Genomic DNA, 19,762 nt, shown 5'->3' with positions numbered 1-19,762 from the left:
GTAAAATAAGTTTTCTGAGCTCTCTTGACGTGTGCTAGTACATGTTGTTCAAATAAAGAAACAAATGTTTTACAAAGAACGAGCACTAAGTCTACAACCTTTAAAAGCCACATTTAAATGCAGCAATTATGTTACACTGAAAATTAAAGGTGCGTTACAAACCTTTATGTAGACACAATTGTTAACCTAAGCTGTTGAAGACTCCAAATCTAACAGATTTCTGTTCTATGGACTCACATGTACATAAAAATGTGTCTCGGGTTGCAGTTTTGAATACAATCCCTGTACTCTCTTCTTGCCTTGAGGGTTAGGAAGGGAAAGAGGATGTTTCACATTCTAATCCCTGGTAGTGGCCTACTTACAGGTTCATATACAGCCAAAAATCCTAAAATGAATGATTTATGAGATTTTGGCCTCAATGGGGAGAAATCTCAAGAACATCTTGTGATATTTTGATGCCATCCAAACCTTGAGCTAAGCTCCCTCTGCAACTGAATACAGCCTGTTTGTCCACACAATTTTTAGGCTAGAAGAACACAACTCTTGGCCATAGAGCATACACAGGAATTAGCAGCTGAAGGTTTGGGTCACAAGTGTTATACACAAGCACAGCATAAAGCAGGAAAGAGTCTTAGTTCAGCAAGATCAGAGATACAGGAAAAAGGGAGGAAATACCTGCTTATGTTCCCAACGAGGGGTACAGTAGTAAAACCCACAGGGAGCTGTCCTAGGTAAGTACTGGTCTCACCACTGCAGACAGACAATTATTAGATTCTGTGCCAGATCCACAGATGCATTAAGCTTGCGTTTGACACAACCAAAGAGAAGACGGGAAGGAGAGGTAAGGTGGTTTTAATCTACCTTCTACTCTCAGGATGCTGGGGCTGAAACTTCTACCAGCCTAATACAGAGCATTTCCAAGGGTTCTTTAAATTATACCAGCTGGAAACGACTCGTAAGAACCTCACCACCGAGAATAAACTGGAGCATTGTGCCCTCTGGCTCTCACTCCCAACAACAGCGACAGGTGGTAGGGATCAAGGACCTCACTTCCTATTTAGGAATCATTCCAGTGACAGGCAGATTTTTCTCTCTTTTTCCCTTTCTCCTTTGGTAGCTTTTTCTTCTTTCAAAAATTAATTTAGATTTATAATTTCTTATTGTTCCTGAGACCAGGATGTGCCTTTTCTTATTTAATGCACTGGCTCCCAACTGTGACTGACAAGTAGTAGTAAATCCAATTCAAGAGAAACTGCTTTCCAAATTTCTCTCTCTTTGCAATGGTATCCACTGTCTCCTATTTTTTTCTCCTAGGGGGATTCTGAACCATTGCACATGTGCAGAAGGCATGCCCCTCCAGAGTGTTTTTTTTTTTCCTAGGCAGAATACAGATTCTGCAGGAGAGGTGTTGCTATTACACTTTTTTCCCCACCAGGGTTGCTGTGGCATCAAAAGAGAGGGAAGTCAGCTAGTGGAAAAGATGCATTCCTCACAGCAGGGCCAGGTGACGAAGCACGGGATGGAGGGAGTGGGGCACACAGGGCTGTTGGGGGGGAGAAGAGACAGATTGGGGCACAGGCTCAGGAGCTAGTGAGCATTGAGCCAAGGGCTGAAATGGGAGGGGGGCTGCAGGAACACATGGGAACAGGGGCATATTTACCTGACTGAATGGGAGAGGCAAGGGGTCAGACAGGGTCTGCAGGGGGAGGCTCCCCAACTCCCTAATAATCCTGCCCCCCACCCCCCCAAAAATACCAACCTTGTTTCATACTTCTCCCACTCACATCCAACAACCCTACAGATTCACTCTCAGGCTCCTTCCCAACAATTACTTTCCCCTTCCCTCAGCTCCTCCGTTACCCCTGGCTGCCCCAAACCTTTGCTCTGATTCTGAGGTAAATACATTTCTGTATTCTAGTGTAAATTAATTACCCAACATTCTGTATTAATATACCTAGTAAGGAATCTATTTGTCCTGAATATTTTTTTGTCTGTATTGTTAGAAATACTTGCTGACGGGTACTTTGAAACAGATTACCAAAATAATTGAAACTGGTGTGATTATATTGTTTTATTTTGACAACAAATGCAGAATTTTAGAATAGTGTGCAGAAATTTTAATTTTTTTGGCACAGAATTCCCCCAGAATTAATTTTTCCATGCAATACCTTGGCAAGATACACTGAAGCAGCACCATCTGCACTGAAGGAGGAAGTGCTGTGTCTGGATATAGGTTCTGTCTCTGACAAAGATTCTGATTTTAATCATGCCATTTCATGGTATCTCATGTGAAAAAGGAGAAGCAGACAATTCAGAAGTGGACCACAGAAAACCCTACCGCAGACAGCTCATATTACAAATCTTAGTTGATCAAAATACATTTACATCTTCTCCTCCATTTAACTACTAACTCATGGTTTCAACATTCTTTATTTCTTCTGCAGCAGTTGCCAGAACTAGAAGAATGCTGTGACTGTGGTTTACTGCATCTTCAAGCCTTGCAGAGTAAATAGAACCCAGAACTCAGGATATGTTAAGTAGAAGAATTGATTTTTTAGTTATTTTCTTTAAATTAATTTACTTCTAATGTTCAGATCTACATAAACTTCTAATAATCTGTCATTTTCTTCATTAAAATTAAAGTTCCACGGTTCAAACCACGAAACAACTATTTAACTAGAAACATAAGTTCACTGAGTTTTTGTAGTAGAAGAATCCGGAATTAGATAAAGAAAATATGAACATTTTAGGAAATATGATAGAGTATTTACATACCTTTAAGTCAGGGATATTGAACTTTGAATTGGTGGAGAGATTATTATTTTTTGTTGTTGCAGCATGCAGTTTCTCCCATGTCTGTTGACATGTTTTCTCCCCAGGAGCAGAAATGAGCCAGAACTCTGTCATTTTTGTCACTTTATCTTTACACTTAATATTTCTGAAGATAGATGCGAGACACTGGGAAAAAAAAAGGATCTATACTTAGCCACAGATTAGTGTCCCTCAAAGTAGTAACTTTAAAAAAGTCTGCGTTCTCAGAGTACAGTTCAACACACTGCAAAACAATTGCTAAAATACCCCTAATGTTGTTATCTTTTTTCCCCCCATGACTTGCCATTTTAGTTTTAAAATTACCAGCCCTGCAAACCCAACTTAGAAACTGCAAGTTAAATTGGGTTCTTTCAAGTATATAGATTCTCCAACAGGACATAATTTACAAGTCTACTGAAGGTGCACAAGTGACAACAGAATACAGCTCAAACTCCTTTAGCCATATTTACTCTGCAGTGCCAATATAAAGAAGGATTTTTTTAAAAAAGCTCAGACAGCAAGCAAATACACCTCTACCTCGATATAACACGACCCGACATAACATGAATTTGGATATAACGCAGTAAAGCAGTGCTCCGAGGGGGGGGGGGGGGACTGCGCACTCCAGTGGATCAAAGCAAGTTCGATATAACATGGTTTCACCTATAACGTGGTAAGATTTTTTGGCTCCCGAGGACAGCGTTACATCAAGGTAGAGGTGTACATCTGAACACATAGGGAGAGCAAATTGGCTCAGTAAGATGGTGTAAGTTTTACCTGACCACTTTTCAGAGTAGAATCACACTTGAAGAGCTATTGCTTGACAATGAAGTAATTTTTTGACATTTACTGCTCTGAAGTTAAGAGGATTTTCCAAGTGGCAAACATGAATAGGGAATTTGTTACACATAATCTAATAGTCACTGAATCTCTGATCTCATCACGGTACTTTACAAAACTATACACATAATAGACAGTTGTTCATTACAATGCAAGTACTGAAAGAAAATTACAGTGAGACAAGTAAACTTTTCAAAAAAAGATCAAAGAGGAAGTATTTAGGCACAGTTCTAGACATGAAAAAACAGAACCAAGCCTATTGAGAGTTAGTAAACCTTTTGAATTAGTAAATGAATTTTTAAAAAAATCAAGGTTAACACATCACTAAGTGTACTTTGTTCATTTGAGAATTATGGTTTAGTTCTGTTAATTCCTAATATTTTTTTCTATAGTATATTTTGGAAAAATTGTGAAGTTTTAATGAGACCTCACTAAAGCACTTGTAATCTTTGCTGAGAAAGGGGACCAGATCTTTAAGAATCAAAGTATGGGGGTTAGCAAAGCTCTACTGTACTTTAAAACACACGTATCCCCTTGATTGTATGATTTCCAAATTAATGCAAGTCTCTTCCAATTAGAAAATAAACAGGATGAGTCTTATGTTACTAAACTCTGTCTGTCCACACAGAAGATTTCCTCAAATTACAACTGCCAGTTTATTTCCTCCCTTTATAATATGCCCTTTCACTGCCACCAAGATCCCTCTTGTAAAGGAAGCTACTTAATGCAATAATGGAATGTGGCACATGACTGCAAATATTTTACGCCCATGAGTTTGAAATGTCTATGCATGGGAAGGAGGGTGTAATTTTTTGGTACATAAAGCCCAGATATCTACATGAAAAAATGCTAGCTATATTATCTCACATCATTTTACTTCCATAGAATTTGATATGCTGAATCTCCCATGTTTCTGGAGAAAATGAGACTTAGGTCCTTCTGTTCTCATGACTTAGAAGCAGTCTTTCCATTAATATATGACAAAAATCCAGTGGCACCCTTTCCAGGTGCAACAGTAGACTCCTTCTCCACTACCCTCACTCTTAGCCCTGGTACGCTGGGGGGAAGTGGAGGGGGAGAAATCGATCTAAGTTACGCAACTTCAGCTACGTGAATAATGTAGCTGAAACCGACGTACTTAGATCAACTTACCGTGGTGTCTTCACCGCAATAAGTCGACTGCTGCCACTCCCCTGTCGACTCTGCCTGCACCTCTTGCGCAGAGGGCCTGTGGGTCAAGTTAGCGCATCTAGACTAGACTTGATAAATCGATCCCCACTGGATTGATCGCTGCCTGCCGATCTGGCAGGTAGTGTAGACATACCTCATGTATCTACATACACACTTACAAAGCAAAGAATTGATGTTGATTGGTGCATACATTATGGGTTCCCTACTCCAGCTACCATTTACATCATTTGTATATTTTATCTGAAAACAGTGGCAGAATGGCTTTGATTTATTATACAGCACTCAAGCCTTTTACAGCTAATATTTGCTCACAATCACTCCTGAGTGGAAACTCCCAATCAGCTTTTGGTTCTGCCACTGCATGAGATGGAGCTTCACTCTTCCTCTGCCTCCTAACCCTATCCACAGGAAAAGACAAGAGTTCAGTTTAGAGACACACATCCTGACATCTGAAATGCTAAAGTCACTTCTGTTATTTTCCATTTGCCACACTTAGGAGTTGACTAGAATTCAAAAGTACTAAAACTTAATTCTTAAAATGGACTTTGAGGGAAGATGGAGGAACTAAAAAACACGCCTCACTGCAGAATGAGGAAGTAGTTCTTCTGAGAGCAGAACAGAGTAAGCAAATATCCTAGCAAAACCAAATCTGACTCATTTACTCCAGTAAGTGGAACATTATAGGTTTCCACTTAGATGTGAAAGGTTCCTCATGCATGTGTTATAAAGTATTTCCAAAAGATGTTTCCGACATGGTCAAGAGAACAGTTATATTTTCATGGTGACATGCCTCACATTCTTTGCATTACAGATAATGATGTGAAAGGTAGCTTCTCTGAACAGAACATGCAGTAATCATTAATAAATTCTTTTAAAACTTCTGAAGAAAATAGTGAATACAGACTGACTTCAAAATGTCAAGTTTTAGGGATTTTTACGGATAGTACAGAATACCTTTGAAAACTATTTTAACATGCCACCATTTAGTCTATGGTAAAAAAAGTAAAAAAGTTATAAAACTACTGAACAAAGGGACTTGTAACAAATCTTTAATTCAGCTAGTGCAATAAAAAATACAGGAGGCTGCATTGTAGCCTTATATTGTTATATTCAATTCCTCTTTCTGATTGCCAAGATTAGTTTTGCTTTACACTATGTTTACACTAAAAACACTACAGTGGCACTATTCCAGCTGTGCCGCTGTAATACTTTACTGTAGCAATGGAAGAGGTTCTTCCATCATTGTTGTAAATCCACTCCCACAGAGGCAGCAGCTAGGCTAATGAAAGAATTCTTCTATCAACCTACCACCACCTACATTAGGGTTTAGGTTGGTTTAACTAAATCTCTCAGGGTTGTGAATTTTCCACACCTGAGCGACACTGCTGAGTCAACCTCACTTTCTAGTGTAGTCCAGCCCTAATACTACTTTCATAACTAGCAAGAGAAAACAAGTGTGGCTACATCAGCTGCTCAAATCAGGATCCTAACAAACAATTCTTTTCTTTCCTTGTAGACTTCAGTAACAGTTGCATTTAAACTGTCACTCAGGGTCTGAAAAATTAACTTGCCATCTTGCCCTGTGAAGGAAGCTTTCCCAGGCAAAGGCCCATCAACATCTGCATTTTTAAAAATTGTTTGTTTCTAGTCCTTTGATAGTAAGATATCCTTCCCAACATAGAATGTAAGCTAATGCAGTGCTGTCATCTGAAATGTGCAGACAGAGCTCCAGTGCCTCTGCTGCTGCTCAAATCAGACCCAAGCTGCAGTAGAGTAAAAACTGGTAATTCAGAATATTGTGGGCAACAATGAGAGTGAAAAGAATCTGATCAGTTTCACTCTACCACTACTGCTTGGGAAATCATGGAGCTATTCACTGGGAAGCAGATTGAGGGTTTGTCTTCATGTACAGCAGCACAGGTGCACTTTAAGTGAAGACACTACTACACCAATGGGAGAACTTCTCCTGTTGGTGCAGTTAATCCACCTCTCTGAGAAGTGGTAGCTATGTTGATGGTAGAAGCTGTGTACACGAGGAGGTTAGGTCACTATAACTGTGTCACTCAGGGGTGTGAAAAATCCACACCCAAGTGATGTAGTTATACTGATATAGGTCTGTACTGTAGACCTAGCCTGAAAAACAAAGGCTGGCAGAGGGGCTGAGTATTAGAGAAATACTCCATCACCATCCTCAGAGAAGACTGAAAGCTGAGTGAAAAGGGAAAGCAGAGGAGACCCACACACATGTTCATTAGCAGCCAAGTGTGTTTATCCTAGTCAGAGAATACAAATCAAGCATCCCTTCTCTTTTTCAGTAGCCAGAAGAGAACACCACCACTTCAAGTTTCTCAGGCACCTGTTAGCTGGAGGTTTATATGAAACTGAAGCCCTCAAGCAGGGTAGGAATTCCAGCACCCTTCCATTTCTCAACAGCTGCACGAAGAGGTTGGCTTCTTACCTGGGAACTGCCCTACACAGTTCCATCAGCCTTTGACTAGTAGTATAGCTATTGTATATATCATATAAAGATATGCAATAATCTATTTTAGGAAAGAAAATATGCCAAAACAAAAGGAGGAGATACTGAGTTTTAAATAAAAACAAAGAGTCCGGTGGCACCTTAAAGGCTACAGATTTATTTGGGTATAAGCTTTCAGGGGTAAAAAACCCACTTTTTCAGATCCATACATCCAATGGACTCCTCGTTGTTTTTGTGGATACAGACTAACACGGCTACCCCTCTGACACTGAGTTTTAAGTGATTTTTTTTTTCAAAATACATCAGTAGAGTTGCAATTAACAGTAAGTCACTGTTTTGTTCCTTTAAACTGCATGGGAGTGTTCACTCAGACACTTCTCCCGCCACTGCAGACTGTTAGGTTTTCTCTTTAGGCTAATAGGTGTTGAGTACATTTTGAAGTCCTGACATCACAAATAGTCTCTGCTGCTATTAGCCTAAGCATTGTGATAGCTGAGACTAATATCTGTCAGTTTCTAGGGAAAGTGGTCTCAAATATGGATGGAAATATAGATATATGGTTTTGCAGACAATTACTTTTAAATGCTGGAAAACAAATTATATAAACAATTACCAACTTCCATCCATGTAAACAAAACCAGAATCATCATGCCTTTACGCCAATGCTGGCGTATACCAAAGATTAGTACAATCCTGATTCCAAATGCTAACACATAGTATTTCAAAGATACTTGTACATTTTGCTGCTAATACAACATAGAGTAGAGTGAAAAAAGTGCAAGCAGTCACACAGGAAAAAGAAAACTGGGTAGCTTACGAATTAGTAAAAGAAGGAGAGTATATAAATCAATGTTCCTTGCAGACTTCTTACCCCTAATTTCTGACTGTTTTAAATTCTATAGTACAATAACTGAACTGTTATTTAACTGTCCAATGAACTGGCCAATTCTATTAAAAAAAGTCTGAAAAACCCATCTCCGTTTAATTACATAGTAACAAATAGTCTGACATAAATTCTGCTGTTCAGATTTAGTGTTGCAAGTCAGAGAAAAAAAAATGAGCCCTATTACAGAAAGGCCAAATTCCTTATTGTATCCTGTTTAGAATCATAAAATTCATATTTTAAAATCTTGCTTCAGAAATACTTTGACTGTAAATACAGGTTGCCTACAAGGACAGTTTAACTTTTTTTCCTGCAAAGAGATTTACCCAATGCTGTCAAAAAAACACCTAAGATTAAAACTACTACAATTGAAATAAATAGGTTTATACACTGCCCACGGTAACACCCAGAGACTCCAGTCAAGACTGGGTCCCACTGTGCTAGGTGCTATACAAAAAAATATAAGGACACGGTCCCTGATCTGTAGAATCTGCAATTTAAGAGGGTGCAATGATTATTATGTTCTTATTGTAAATAGTTTTAAAGTAATGTCAGATTAAGGTTCCAAGTATAATTAAGAGTATTACAAGAAACTACTGTAACAATATTCCAAAACTGAAGACACTAACAGCAGCTTAATTGTACATTTTTTAAAAGTGCCTCTCAGAAGTTTTCAGAGCATGTTTCTAACAACTGAAAGATTAAAAAAAGATCTGTCAAATCAGTTTGCACTCCACATCTGACAGCACATTGTGTCCTAAGTTTCACTCAGTTTCCCTTATTTGTGAGGTTTTACAACAATCACTGGGGCTTGGCGGGTGAACAACTTTGAAGAGAAAGAATTGAAAGGGCAGTAGGGGACAAGTGTAGTACTGAAGACTACTTTTCACACATTTTAAGAAAAGCCAATTATGTTATGAAAGACTGTCAAAGGAACATAGTATGTGAATCCCCTTGGGTAGTATTCTTTATAGAATTTGGGGTCCAATGAACACTGGTACTGCTAGCGATTTCTCCCCATTGCAATTATTTCTGATATACATACATAAGAAATCAAAGGAATCCGTATTATGTAATGGAATTCTGCCTGCAATAGGGAAATACATCAATTTCTTCCAAGTGATTGATTTCGCAGTGAAATAAATTATAACAATTTGGAAGATATAGCCTTAAGCAACAAGCCAAATAAAAGGCAAATTTTCTTATTTGCTAGTATAGTTGACACAGAGTAAATAACTCTGAAATTTCTACTTGCTTGTGGAAAACTAGACACCACTATTAATGTTGAAAAATAGATACCAAATATAGTAGATGCACATAGTTCAGTCAAGTTCTCTGATTCCTCCAAAGGCTGATTTTTTTCCCTTGATGTTGTCATTTTGTTTCAAGACATTCTGTTACACTGAAAGGGCAGAAACAATGGCCTGAATCCTGTTGCATATGAGCAGACCCATGTGCCTATGCAGAGCCCCAGTGAAATCATTAAGGGTAACCGCTCTACAATATATTGCGGGAGTGGGACAAAGGTTCTCATCTTCTGAAATGTTACTATGAAAAATTGATCAACTTTTACAAGAAGTATTTGTATACAATTTAAAAACAAAAGAAGTCACCAAGCTAAGCAAGTTACATGAAAACCTCTCATTGGCTAAGCCTGTGAAAGGATGTTTGGAACTTCTTCACTAATTTCTGAAACTCTGCTTCTTAGCTAACTAAAATATTTTGAGAGAGACAAGTTGGGAGATGTAATACGTTTTACTGGATCAACTTCCATTGGTGAGAGAGAGAGAGAGAGAGAGAGAGACTTTTGCACTGACAGAGCTCTTCTTCAGGTCTGGGAAACTAAGGCTATGTCTATACTTGATCCCTTACAGCAGTGGTTCCCAAACTTTAACAACCTGTGAACCCCTTTCACTAAAATGTCAAGTCTCGCGAACCCCCTCCTAAAAATGAATATTTCCAGATATTTTCTCCTTTATCTGAGTATAAATTATGAAAGCAGTGATCTTGGAAAGATAAAATTGCTTTTATGATGCTTATTACACACTACTATTTATCATTACAGTATTTTTATTACATTATGAAAATGGCAACACTCTTCCAAGATCTCACTTTCGTATGCTGTATCACTTTGAATAAGCCTGTTATAAGACAGGCTCCTATGTTTCATCAAGGAGTATCAGATGTGAAACAGCATGAAGGTATTTAAGAAGCCAACTCAAAGAGTTCCTCCTATACAAGCATTCAGGTCTTGAGCAGTCCAGGCAAACAATGCACGTTAAAACAAAGCTTCAACTTGTTCTTCTTAATACTTTTAAAAACAATACAAGCTGCCTATTTAATTTTAAAAAACAGCAACAAATATCCACCTCCTTTTCCATTGCTTATAAGGAGTCGAAGTTTTAATCTCCTCAGTGTGATGGATAAGCTTGCTTTGATCTGCTTAGCTCTTGGAAGTTCAGGGGCTCCATGCTGCTGGCCCCATGCTGCCCAGGGTCCCTAGGGACAGCTCTGTCCACCATTAAGGAATTTTTTCCCTGAGAACCCCCTGTAACATTTTGCGAACCCTAGTTTGGGAACCACTGCCTTACAGCAACATAGCTGTACCAATGCAGCTGCACCACTGTAAGATTTCCCACGTAACCACTCTATGGAGACAGGAGAGAGCTCTCATGTCGACATAATTAAACCACCCCCAAGAGTGGCGGTAGCTATGTCAGCAGGAGAACGTCTCTTGTTGACATAGTACTATCCACACCAGTACTGCAGTCGGTGTAACTTATATCACTCAGGGGGCTGCACCCATGAGCGACACAAGTTATACAGACAAAAGTGCTAGTGTAGACATAGCCTACTAGAATGTCACTGCTAAATACAAGATGGAACAGATTGTTTAGCATAAGTACATAAGAACATCAGAGCGGCCGTACCGGGTCAGACCAAAGGTCCATCTAGCCCAGTATCTGTCTACTGACAGTGGCCAATGACAGGTGCCCCAGAGGGAGTGAAGCTAACAGGTAATGATCAAGTGATCTCTCTCCTGCCATCCATCTCCATCCTCTGATGAACAGAGGCTACAGACACCATTCTTTACCCTTCCTGGTTAATAGCCATTTATGGACTTAGCCACCATGAATTTATCCAGTTCCCTTTTAAACATTGTTATAGTTCCAGCCTTCACAACCTCCTCAGGTAAGGAGTTCCTCAAGCTGACTGTGCGCTGTGTGAAGAAGAACTTCCTTTTATTTGTTTTAAACCTGCTGCCTACTAATTTCATTTGGTGACCCCTAGTTCTTGTATTATGGGAATAAGTAAATAACTTTTCCTTATCCACTTTCTCTACATCACTCATGATTTTATATACCTTTATCATATCCCCCCTTATTCTCCTCTTTTCCAAGCTGAAGAGGCCTAGCCTCTTTAATCTTTCCTCGTATGGGACCCTCTTCAAACCCCTAACCATTTTAGTTGCCCTTTTCTGAACCTTTTCTAGTGCTAATCTTTTTTGAGGTGAGAAGACCACATCTATACACAGTATTCGAGATGTGGGCGTACCATGGATTTATATAAGGGCAATAAGATATTCTCTGTCTTATTCTCTATCCCCTTTTTAATGATTCCTAACATCTTGTTTGCTTTTTTGACCGCCTCTGCGCACTGCGTGGACATCTTCAGAGAACTATTCACGATGACGCCAAGATCTTTTTTCCTGACTCGTTGTAGCTAAATTAGCCCCCATCATATTGTATGTCTAGTTGGGGTTATTTTTTCCAATGTGCATTACTTGAAATTTAATGTGGATAAATGTAATTTGCCATTTTGTTGCCCAATCACTTAGTTTTGTGAGATCTTTTTGAAGTTCTTCATAATCTGCTTTGGTCTTAACTATCTTGAGTAGTTTAGTATCATCTGCAATCTTTGACACCTCACTATTTACCCCTTTCTCCAGATCATTTATGAATAAACTGAATAGGATTGGTCCTAGGACTGACCCTTGGGGAACACCACTAGTTACCCTCTCCATTCTGAGAATTTACCATTAATTCCTACCCTTTGTTCCCTGTCTTTTAACCAGGTCTCAATCCATGAAAGGACCTTCTCTTTTATCCCATGACAGCTTAATTTACGTAAGAGCCTTTGGTGAGGGACCTTGTCAAAGGCTTTCTGGAAATCTAAGTACACTATGTCCACTGGATCCCCCTTGTCCACATGTTTGTTGACCCCTTCAAAGAACTCCAATAGATTAGTAAGACATGATTTCCCTTTACAGAAACCATGTTGACTATTGCTCAACAGTTTGTTTTACTATGTGTCTGACAATTTTATTCTTAACTATTGTTTCAACTAATTTGCCCGGTACTGACGTTAGACTTACCGGTCTGTAATTGCCGGGATCACCTCTGGAGCCCTTTTTAAACATTGGCGTTACATTAGCTAACTTCCAGTTACTGGGTACCGAAGCCGATTTAAAGGACATGTTACAAACCTTAGTTAATAGTTCCAAAACTTCACATTTGAGTTCTTTCAGAACTCTTGGGTGAATGCCATCTGGTCCCCGTGATTTGTTAATGTTGAGTTTATCAATTAATTCCAAAACTTCCTCTACTGACACTTCAATCTGTGACAGTTCCTCAGATTTGTCAGCTACAAAAGCCGGCTCAGGTTTGGGAATCTCCCTAACATCCTCAGCCGTGAAGACTGAAGCAAAGAATCCATTTAGTTTCTCTGCAATGACTTTATCGTCTTTAAGCGCTCCTTTTGTATTTTGATCGTTAAAGGGCCCACTGGTCGTTTAGCAGGCTTCCTGCTTCTGATGTACTTAAACATTTTGCTATTACCTTTGGAGTTTTTGGCTAGCCGTTCTTCAAACTCCTCTTTGGCTTTTCTTATTACACTCTTGCACTTAAGCTGGCAGTGTTTGTGCTCCTTTCTATTTGCCTCACTAGGATAGTTAATAGTTAGTACATATTTCAAGGCACTATGCAAGAGGCCCATTGACACCCCCTCCAGTCATAGGGAAAAAAAGTGAGGGGGAAGATGGATTGTTAGTGGGTTCCAGATTGCTGTAATAAGCCATAAATCCAGTCTCTCTATTCAGTCCATGATTTTTAGTGTCTAGCCAAGTTATGAATTTAAGCTCCCAGGCTCATCTTTTGAAGGTGTTGTGCAGATTTTCTTTCAGGATGAGGACTGATAGGTAAGATATAGAGTGATCTAGAGCTGCAACAATACAGCTGTGCCGCAGTAAGGTCCATAGTTAGATATAGTCTTCATTTCCCAGACCTGAAGAAAAGCTCTGTGTAAACTCAAAAGCTTGTCTCTCTCACCAGCACAAGTTAGTCCAATAAAAAGATATTACCTCACTCACCTCGTCTCTCTAATATCCTTGGACCAACACAGCTACAACATTGCATAAAGTATTATTGGTCATTTAATGTCAAGGGCCATAGGATGCTGCAGGCTTGTAGATTATTAGTTATATGATCGATCAACTGAAGTTTTACATTTCACATAGATCATTTTGCTCCAGTTATCTTACAAGAAAATGGAATGTTTTAGCTGGTCTTCATGCGGAAAATTGTAAAATCTTTCCACTATCAGAATACAGGATACTGGGTTACATGGACCATTAGTCAGATTCAGTGGGGCCACTCTTATAAAATGATGCATTATTTAACACTTCATTACTACTGACTGAGAATGTCTATTCTTGTTTATAATAAAAAGGCTCAGTAGAGTTTTAATGGAATACACTTACAACTTAGTTTTCATTTTAGTGTCCTTGATTAAGCAGCGCATTACACTGAATTCTCCTTGACATTCCTTTACAAACATGCCTGTAAGGGGATTTCAAGATAAAACTTAATGATATTAGCAACTGCTAAACTATAAAAGCTGTCACAGAAATACACATATGTTTCCTGGTTTTCACAATACAAGTTTATATATAATATATACACCTAAAAATTATATTAACTCTGACTGAACTAATAGGAAAAACACCTATTTTTGGAATCACAATAATTGGATTCTGAAATATGCTTAAAAAAACTATAATAGGTACAAAGGGTGGAACTTAATGTACAAGACCTCTTAGAAACATGGAAGTTAAGCATCAAAGGATTTTTCATCAGATGACCTTCACTAATGTTTTGGAACATGCCTGCTGCCACATCTATATAGATCTTTCTTCATTACTATGCATATTTTCATGAAAGCCCTCATGCGGTATCAAGTGAAAAATAGACAGTAGGGAAGATACAGCTTTCATACAATGTGCCATGCATAAGCACAAGCATCCCTAAACAGAAGTTAAAAAGTTCACTAGTAGACCAGTGAGTGTAACTTTAATAATGGCAAAACAGGATCTTAATTAGTACGCATTTTATATTGCACTTTCCTAGAATGATTCGGAGGTTTTTATATTCAGCTCTCATCTTTACTAAGGTTACTTCAAGGTTTCCAATACCTCAGAGTGAAACTGTGTGTTGTGTATACTTCTTCATTATTGTCTCCAGAAATCACTTCTGGTATGTATTGCTTTGCTATTACTGTCCCTACATTTCATAAAGGGAAGTAAGTCTACCATAGCAAGGGAGTGATATTTGTACTGGGAAGAATTTGAGGAAATGTAAGCTTTGTACAAACACACTGGGGAAAAAGGACACGTTTACTTTATACATCATAAGACTATATAACAAGAAATAGACTACAGTGCTCCATTTGACCGAGCATTCAGTACTCATCACTAGGATCTCAATCATTTCCAAGTTTTCACAAAAGCTTCACTTAGATTTACAAGGGACAAAGACATGCTAAAGTTTTTATCTTCAATCCTTGACATCTCAGATCAGATGAAGTTTGTGTCCTTGAACCAGTTGCTAGAAGCAGCAATTTTCAGCATACACCTCTACCCTGATATAACGTTGCCCAATATAACACAAATTTGGATATAACACGGTAAAGCAGCGCTCCAGCAGGGTGGGGTGGGGGAGGCTGCAAGTTCCAGTGGATCAAATCAAGCTCGATATAACACCGTTTCAGCTATAACGTGGTAAGATTTTTTGGCTCCCAAGGACAGCTTTATATCAAGGTAGACGTGTATAATCCTGCACACATACAGCTTCTACATTTACACCTGACTCAGGAAGGATAGATAGGGTCCTGTAATGATCCTTGATAACTGAAACTTTTGGTGGTCTAGACCCTAGGAGAAGCTGTTATTATCCGACTAAAAAAAATTTGAAGAGAGATGTTAAGTGTTTTATTAGACAATAAATTACTTTAGGACCAGAAATCACTAATTCTAGAGTTTGATTTCCCATGGGCCCCACAGAGCCCAAGTTTACTAACCAGAAGGCCTCCTTACACAGCTTTGGGGGGAGGGGTTGTGTTTTTTGCACTTTAGTGACTAGGATAAAGCTTTTTTGATTTAACATTGGGTCAATTATGTGTTAGCCAACATGTTTTTTAAAAGAATGCATAAGAAAAAGAGATACATTGGCAGCACACACCCTGCACCCAATTTCAGCATCAGCCTCAACCCCTATTCAGCAGGAGGCCAGAGCTCCCCGGTGGAGTCCCTTTTCCCCACCGCCCCAATCCACTGAGTGAGAGGCCAGAGAGCAGGCCCGCCCGGGGAGTCTCTGTAACCCCTACAGCAATCCAGTGAGTGAGGGGCCGGGGCCGGGCCAGGCCTGCCCGGGCCTGTCTCATGCGCTGAGGGGTGACCCGCTCCTAGCCCTGACACCGCAGTGGCCCTCTCTCGCGGGGTCCTGTCAGCCCCGTTCACCTGGGCCGAGCTTCACCCCCCGCACCGGGCTGGGCCCTTCCACGCTGCTGCTTCAGGACAGCGTCTCCCCGCACTCACCGGTGTCCCCGGAGCGGCCGGACATGCGCAGGAAGGGAGGGGACGGGACGGGACGGATCCCGCTGGCGCGCCCGGTGGGTATTTACCCGTCACTGCTCCATCCTCCCGTGACAGCAGCGCCCACCAACCCACACGGCAGCCAACGAGTCACGTGAGGCGCCAGTCAGCTGATCCCTGCGGCAGCTTCACCCAGGGGAATCGGAAGAGGAAGGGGCGGGGCGGAGACCGGAAAGGGCTGCCGATTGGTGGGCTGGAAGCAGAGTGGGCGGGGATCAGGTGAGGAGCGGGGAATGTGTCAAGCGGGGAGATGGGTGGGATTGGTGCCCGCGGGGCGGGGCGGGGGGTCCGTGCGTGCAGTCGCCCCCGGGGGCCGAACAGCGACCTGGGACGCGGCCCGCCAGGCTGGGCCGCTGTGAGCCGTCCTGTGAGGTATTAGGAGCCGGTTCCAAGCGCCCTGGCCTGTCCGCCCGCTAGGAGGCCCGGTGGGTTGTCCACGCTTTGTCCCCCCACCCCCCCGAAAGGCTTGTAGTAGATGGGCAGGACACGGTGAGCTTGCGTGAAACACACGTGCCCTTGGCTCAACAGCTAGCCCTTGTACCTATGGAGGAAGAAGCTCAGTCACGTCTGCCCTTTCCTCCCTACTCAATTCGGTAACGACCTTCTTGGAGACATAAAAAACAACAGATTAAATAAAAGAAATAGGCCTGACAAAGGTGAGGAAAAGCCCCATGAAGAGGGGGCCCTTCAAATCAAATGGGCAATTTAGGATTATTTATAGCTCTAGTATAGCCTGCATATAAAAAACTAAACTGAATAAAATATAGAGACAAAAAGAGGTCCAATAAGTGATATTAGCTCACCCACCTTGTCTCTAATATTCTGAGACTGACACAGCTACAACTGCACTGAATAAAATAGTCAGTTGCTGACAGGTTCCATACCCTGGGTGTTTGTCTTGAAGTTAGTGGTCAGTTACATGTGTGGAAAAATTATCAGCCCTGCAAAACAAGGCTTAAAATCCCAGCTATGAGCTTTGAGTGGAACAGTTACAAATGCAGTACACTGGGTGGGAGCGTGTAGTCTGCCCTCTATTATTTGTTGTTCACTTGTTTTTGTGAGATAGCAAGGTATTTAAATTTACAGCCACCTTTAAGTGTAGGATATTTTGTGCTTGGCATTTTAAGACTCTCCCAACTCTGATTATTTTAAAGGATTGACGGAGGGGTGGATTTTGTTTTATAAGAATTACCCTTTCTGCCTGTTAATTTTGCCTTTCTCAAACTGTTCAGATTACTATGAACATGGCATAGAAGTTAGATAGATTCATTGTCCCTTTAACCTGTCTGTTGTGCCTATTCCAGAGTCCTTTAAAGAGCTGCTGCAGTAGCAAGAAGAGAAAATAGGGAGCCTTAGCTCCTGGTTTCCTTGTTTTACTGGTCTAAAGGGGGATCCTTTTATTCTTGGAGAGTAGTAGTAATTTAAAAAAAAGAGAAGAAAAAAGTACTCCTCCAAGGTAATCTCCAGATCTAGATACATCCTAAACATGATCATCTGACTAGAAGAGAATTTAAGGAATATTGCTGACTGAAAATTTTCTGTTGAAAAATTATAACAGGAAATACTTTAACAGCAAACATTTTTTGGAAAAAATGAGAAAAAGCCAATCCCCTCGCCCCAACCCATAGAATTTTAGTTGAAGTTTTTCATTAAAATAACCCAACAATTGCCATTTCAAAAATGTTCGAAGTTTTTAAATTTTTGGTAGGATGAAAAAGAGCCATTTTATCTCACTGTCACCCCATCCCCTTTTGGCCAGTGGAGAAAAACAAGTCAAAGAAAAAATGGATATTTTAACCATTAAAACCAATGTTTAAAATTGTATGTAGTTTATTAGAAAAAAATCACAAATGTTTAAACAAAATTAATTACCTGAAACATAAAAATAGTTCCCCTAACCTGGATAGATGATTACCTCATTCAGTCAGATCAGCACTTGAGCTCCAAGCTCAAAAATCCACTGTCTTCCCTTAAAAGATTATGGGTCAAGCTAAATTCTAGAGCATTCTTGAGGAAACCACACCCAACCGGTGGGCCAAAGATGCCTTGTCTACACTTGGAAAATAGATCATGCTAAATGTCATATACTGTTTTGTTCTTAGTAGACAATGATATTAACATTTAAAAAAATGTGTGGTTGTGGTTTTAACTACAATTGGCTAAAGCTTTTTTAAAGCAATTTGTCTTTCTACAGTATGTACTATGTCCTGGTTAACATCCTATTAGTATAATGTTAGAAAACATGTTTTAGCATTTTTCTCATGTGGATATAGAGTTCATAATGTTGGGAAATTTAATGATAATACACTGAGCAAAGCCACTAATACACACTTGTGCCTCTGATACTTGTGCCTAAATGTACCCTCCCGATGCTGGTTCTCTGATGACCTGCAGTGAATTTCCTTCTGTCCCACTTCATTCAAGTGCTGGTGATGGACAGAAGAAGATTAAGTCTGCCACAGCTGTAGACTAGTAGATTTCAGAGATGAAGAGCTCATTTTTCTGCCCTGCCATTGTAATTGCTAAGGCAGGACTAGATGAACTTTTCCAAACTGTGAATCATTCCATTGATCCATATTGTTGCCATATTACCCCAGAAGCCAGTACTTCATATTGACAGTTCTTCCACAATCTGTTTCACAGAGATGATGACCTGAATCCAGGATGCTGATTCCAGCCAACAGGAACAGTTTGCAAAACCAAAACCCACCCTCCCCCACCTTTTCACTTTTCACCTGGGCACAAGGTAGGGCAGCAACTGCAGCTGAAATCAATATAGTGGGCCAAAGCAGCCTCTTGCATCTGCAGGATAGGAGAGGCATAAATGTGGTGTAAAGCCAGTATTGGTTCCCACCATCTCAGTTCCAGTGCATGGATGAATACAGCCCAGTGACTCTCACAGGAAGTCTTGCCCTTGATGTTCACACTCTTAAATACTTACAAATCTACCATCCTGTGGTTTCTTTTAGGCAAGGTAAAAATATAAAAATCTTTATCTGTTTCTTGATACAGTAAGTCAGTTCCTCCAACCCCTTGATCATTTTGTTGCTCTCTGACTCTCCTCCAGTTTATTAAGATATTCCTGGAATTGAGATGCCTAGACCTGTTTATAATTGATACTCTAAGAATGGTCTTGCTGGTGCAATTTTACTATGCAGTAGGATCTTATTCCATAGACAAAGATTTTAGGTGTATATAATTATGTTTCTATCATATAAAAACCAAGTTGTGAGTCATATCAAGCCCAATACCTTCCTAAAAATGAATAATTTCTGTTTTTTAAAAGCTTGCCTAAGTTAAAAATGCATGAGTCACATTTTTAAGGCTGAGTTATTAACCCTTGATCAGTTAGGTTTCCAGTAAAAATATCTAATAAAACTTAGTTGCAAGATCAGGTACTGCTATAAACAGTCTCTTGAAGACATGGCGCAATACAGCATATATCAACACAAACTATCAAATGCAAGCTACTACATGCATTGTTTATGGAACAAGATTAGATATGCTTTACATGACCCATAGCTCCAAGCTATCAGGTGGAAACCCAGTATTCACCTCTATAAATACACCCATCAGTTAGCAAATGATACAATATGGGAGGTACTTAGGAGGAATAACAAGTTTGCCTAAC

The 19,762-nt window shown here is 40.0% G+C and overlaps 1 protein-coding gene across 4 annotated transcripts in view; it reads right to left on the bottom strand.

The window, feature by feature from the left end:
- Positions 1-16,253, bottom strand: part of ATP6V1C1 (ATPase H+ transporting V1 subunit C1) — a 42,152-nt gene extending 25,899 nt beyond the window's left edge. The window contains exons 1-2 of one of the 4 annotated variants that reach the window (XM_050941108.1): positions 16,075-16,253; positions 2,776-2,958 (exon numbers count right to left, since the gene is read on the bottom strand). In XM_050941108.1, coding sequence (XP_050797065.1) covers positions 2,776-2,907 — 132 coding nt within the window. In that variant the 5' untranslated portion in view covers positions 2,908-2,958; positions 16,075-16,253. Of the gene's footprint in view, positions 1-675; positions 751-2,168; positions 2,284-2,775; positions 2,959-16,074 lie in introns of those variants that run through there. The other 3 variants (XM_050941109.1, XM_050941111.1, XM_050941110.1) reach the window with 3 other exon arrangements.
- Between the last annotated feature and the right edge of the window lie 3,509 nt (positions 16,254-19,762).

This window comes from Gopherus flavomarginatus, chromosome 2 (assembly GCF_025201925.1).
Source record: "Gopherus flavomarginatus isolate rGopFla2 chromosome 2, rGopFla2.mat.asm, whole genome shotgun sequence".
NCBI lineage: Eukaryota > Metazoa > Chordata > Testudines > Testudinidae > Gopherus > Gopherus flavomarginatus.
The sequence above is the reverse complement of the archived record's forward strand: the minus strand, read 5'-3'. Positions and strand labels throughout refer to the sequence as shown.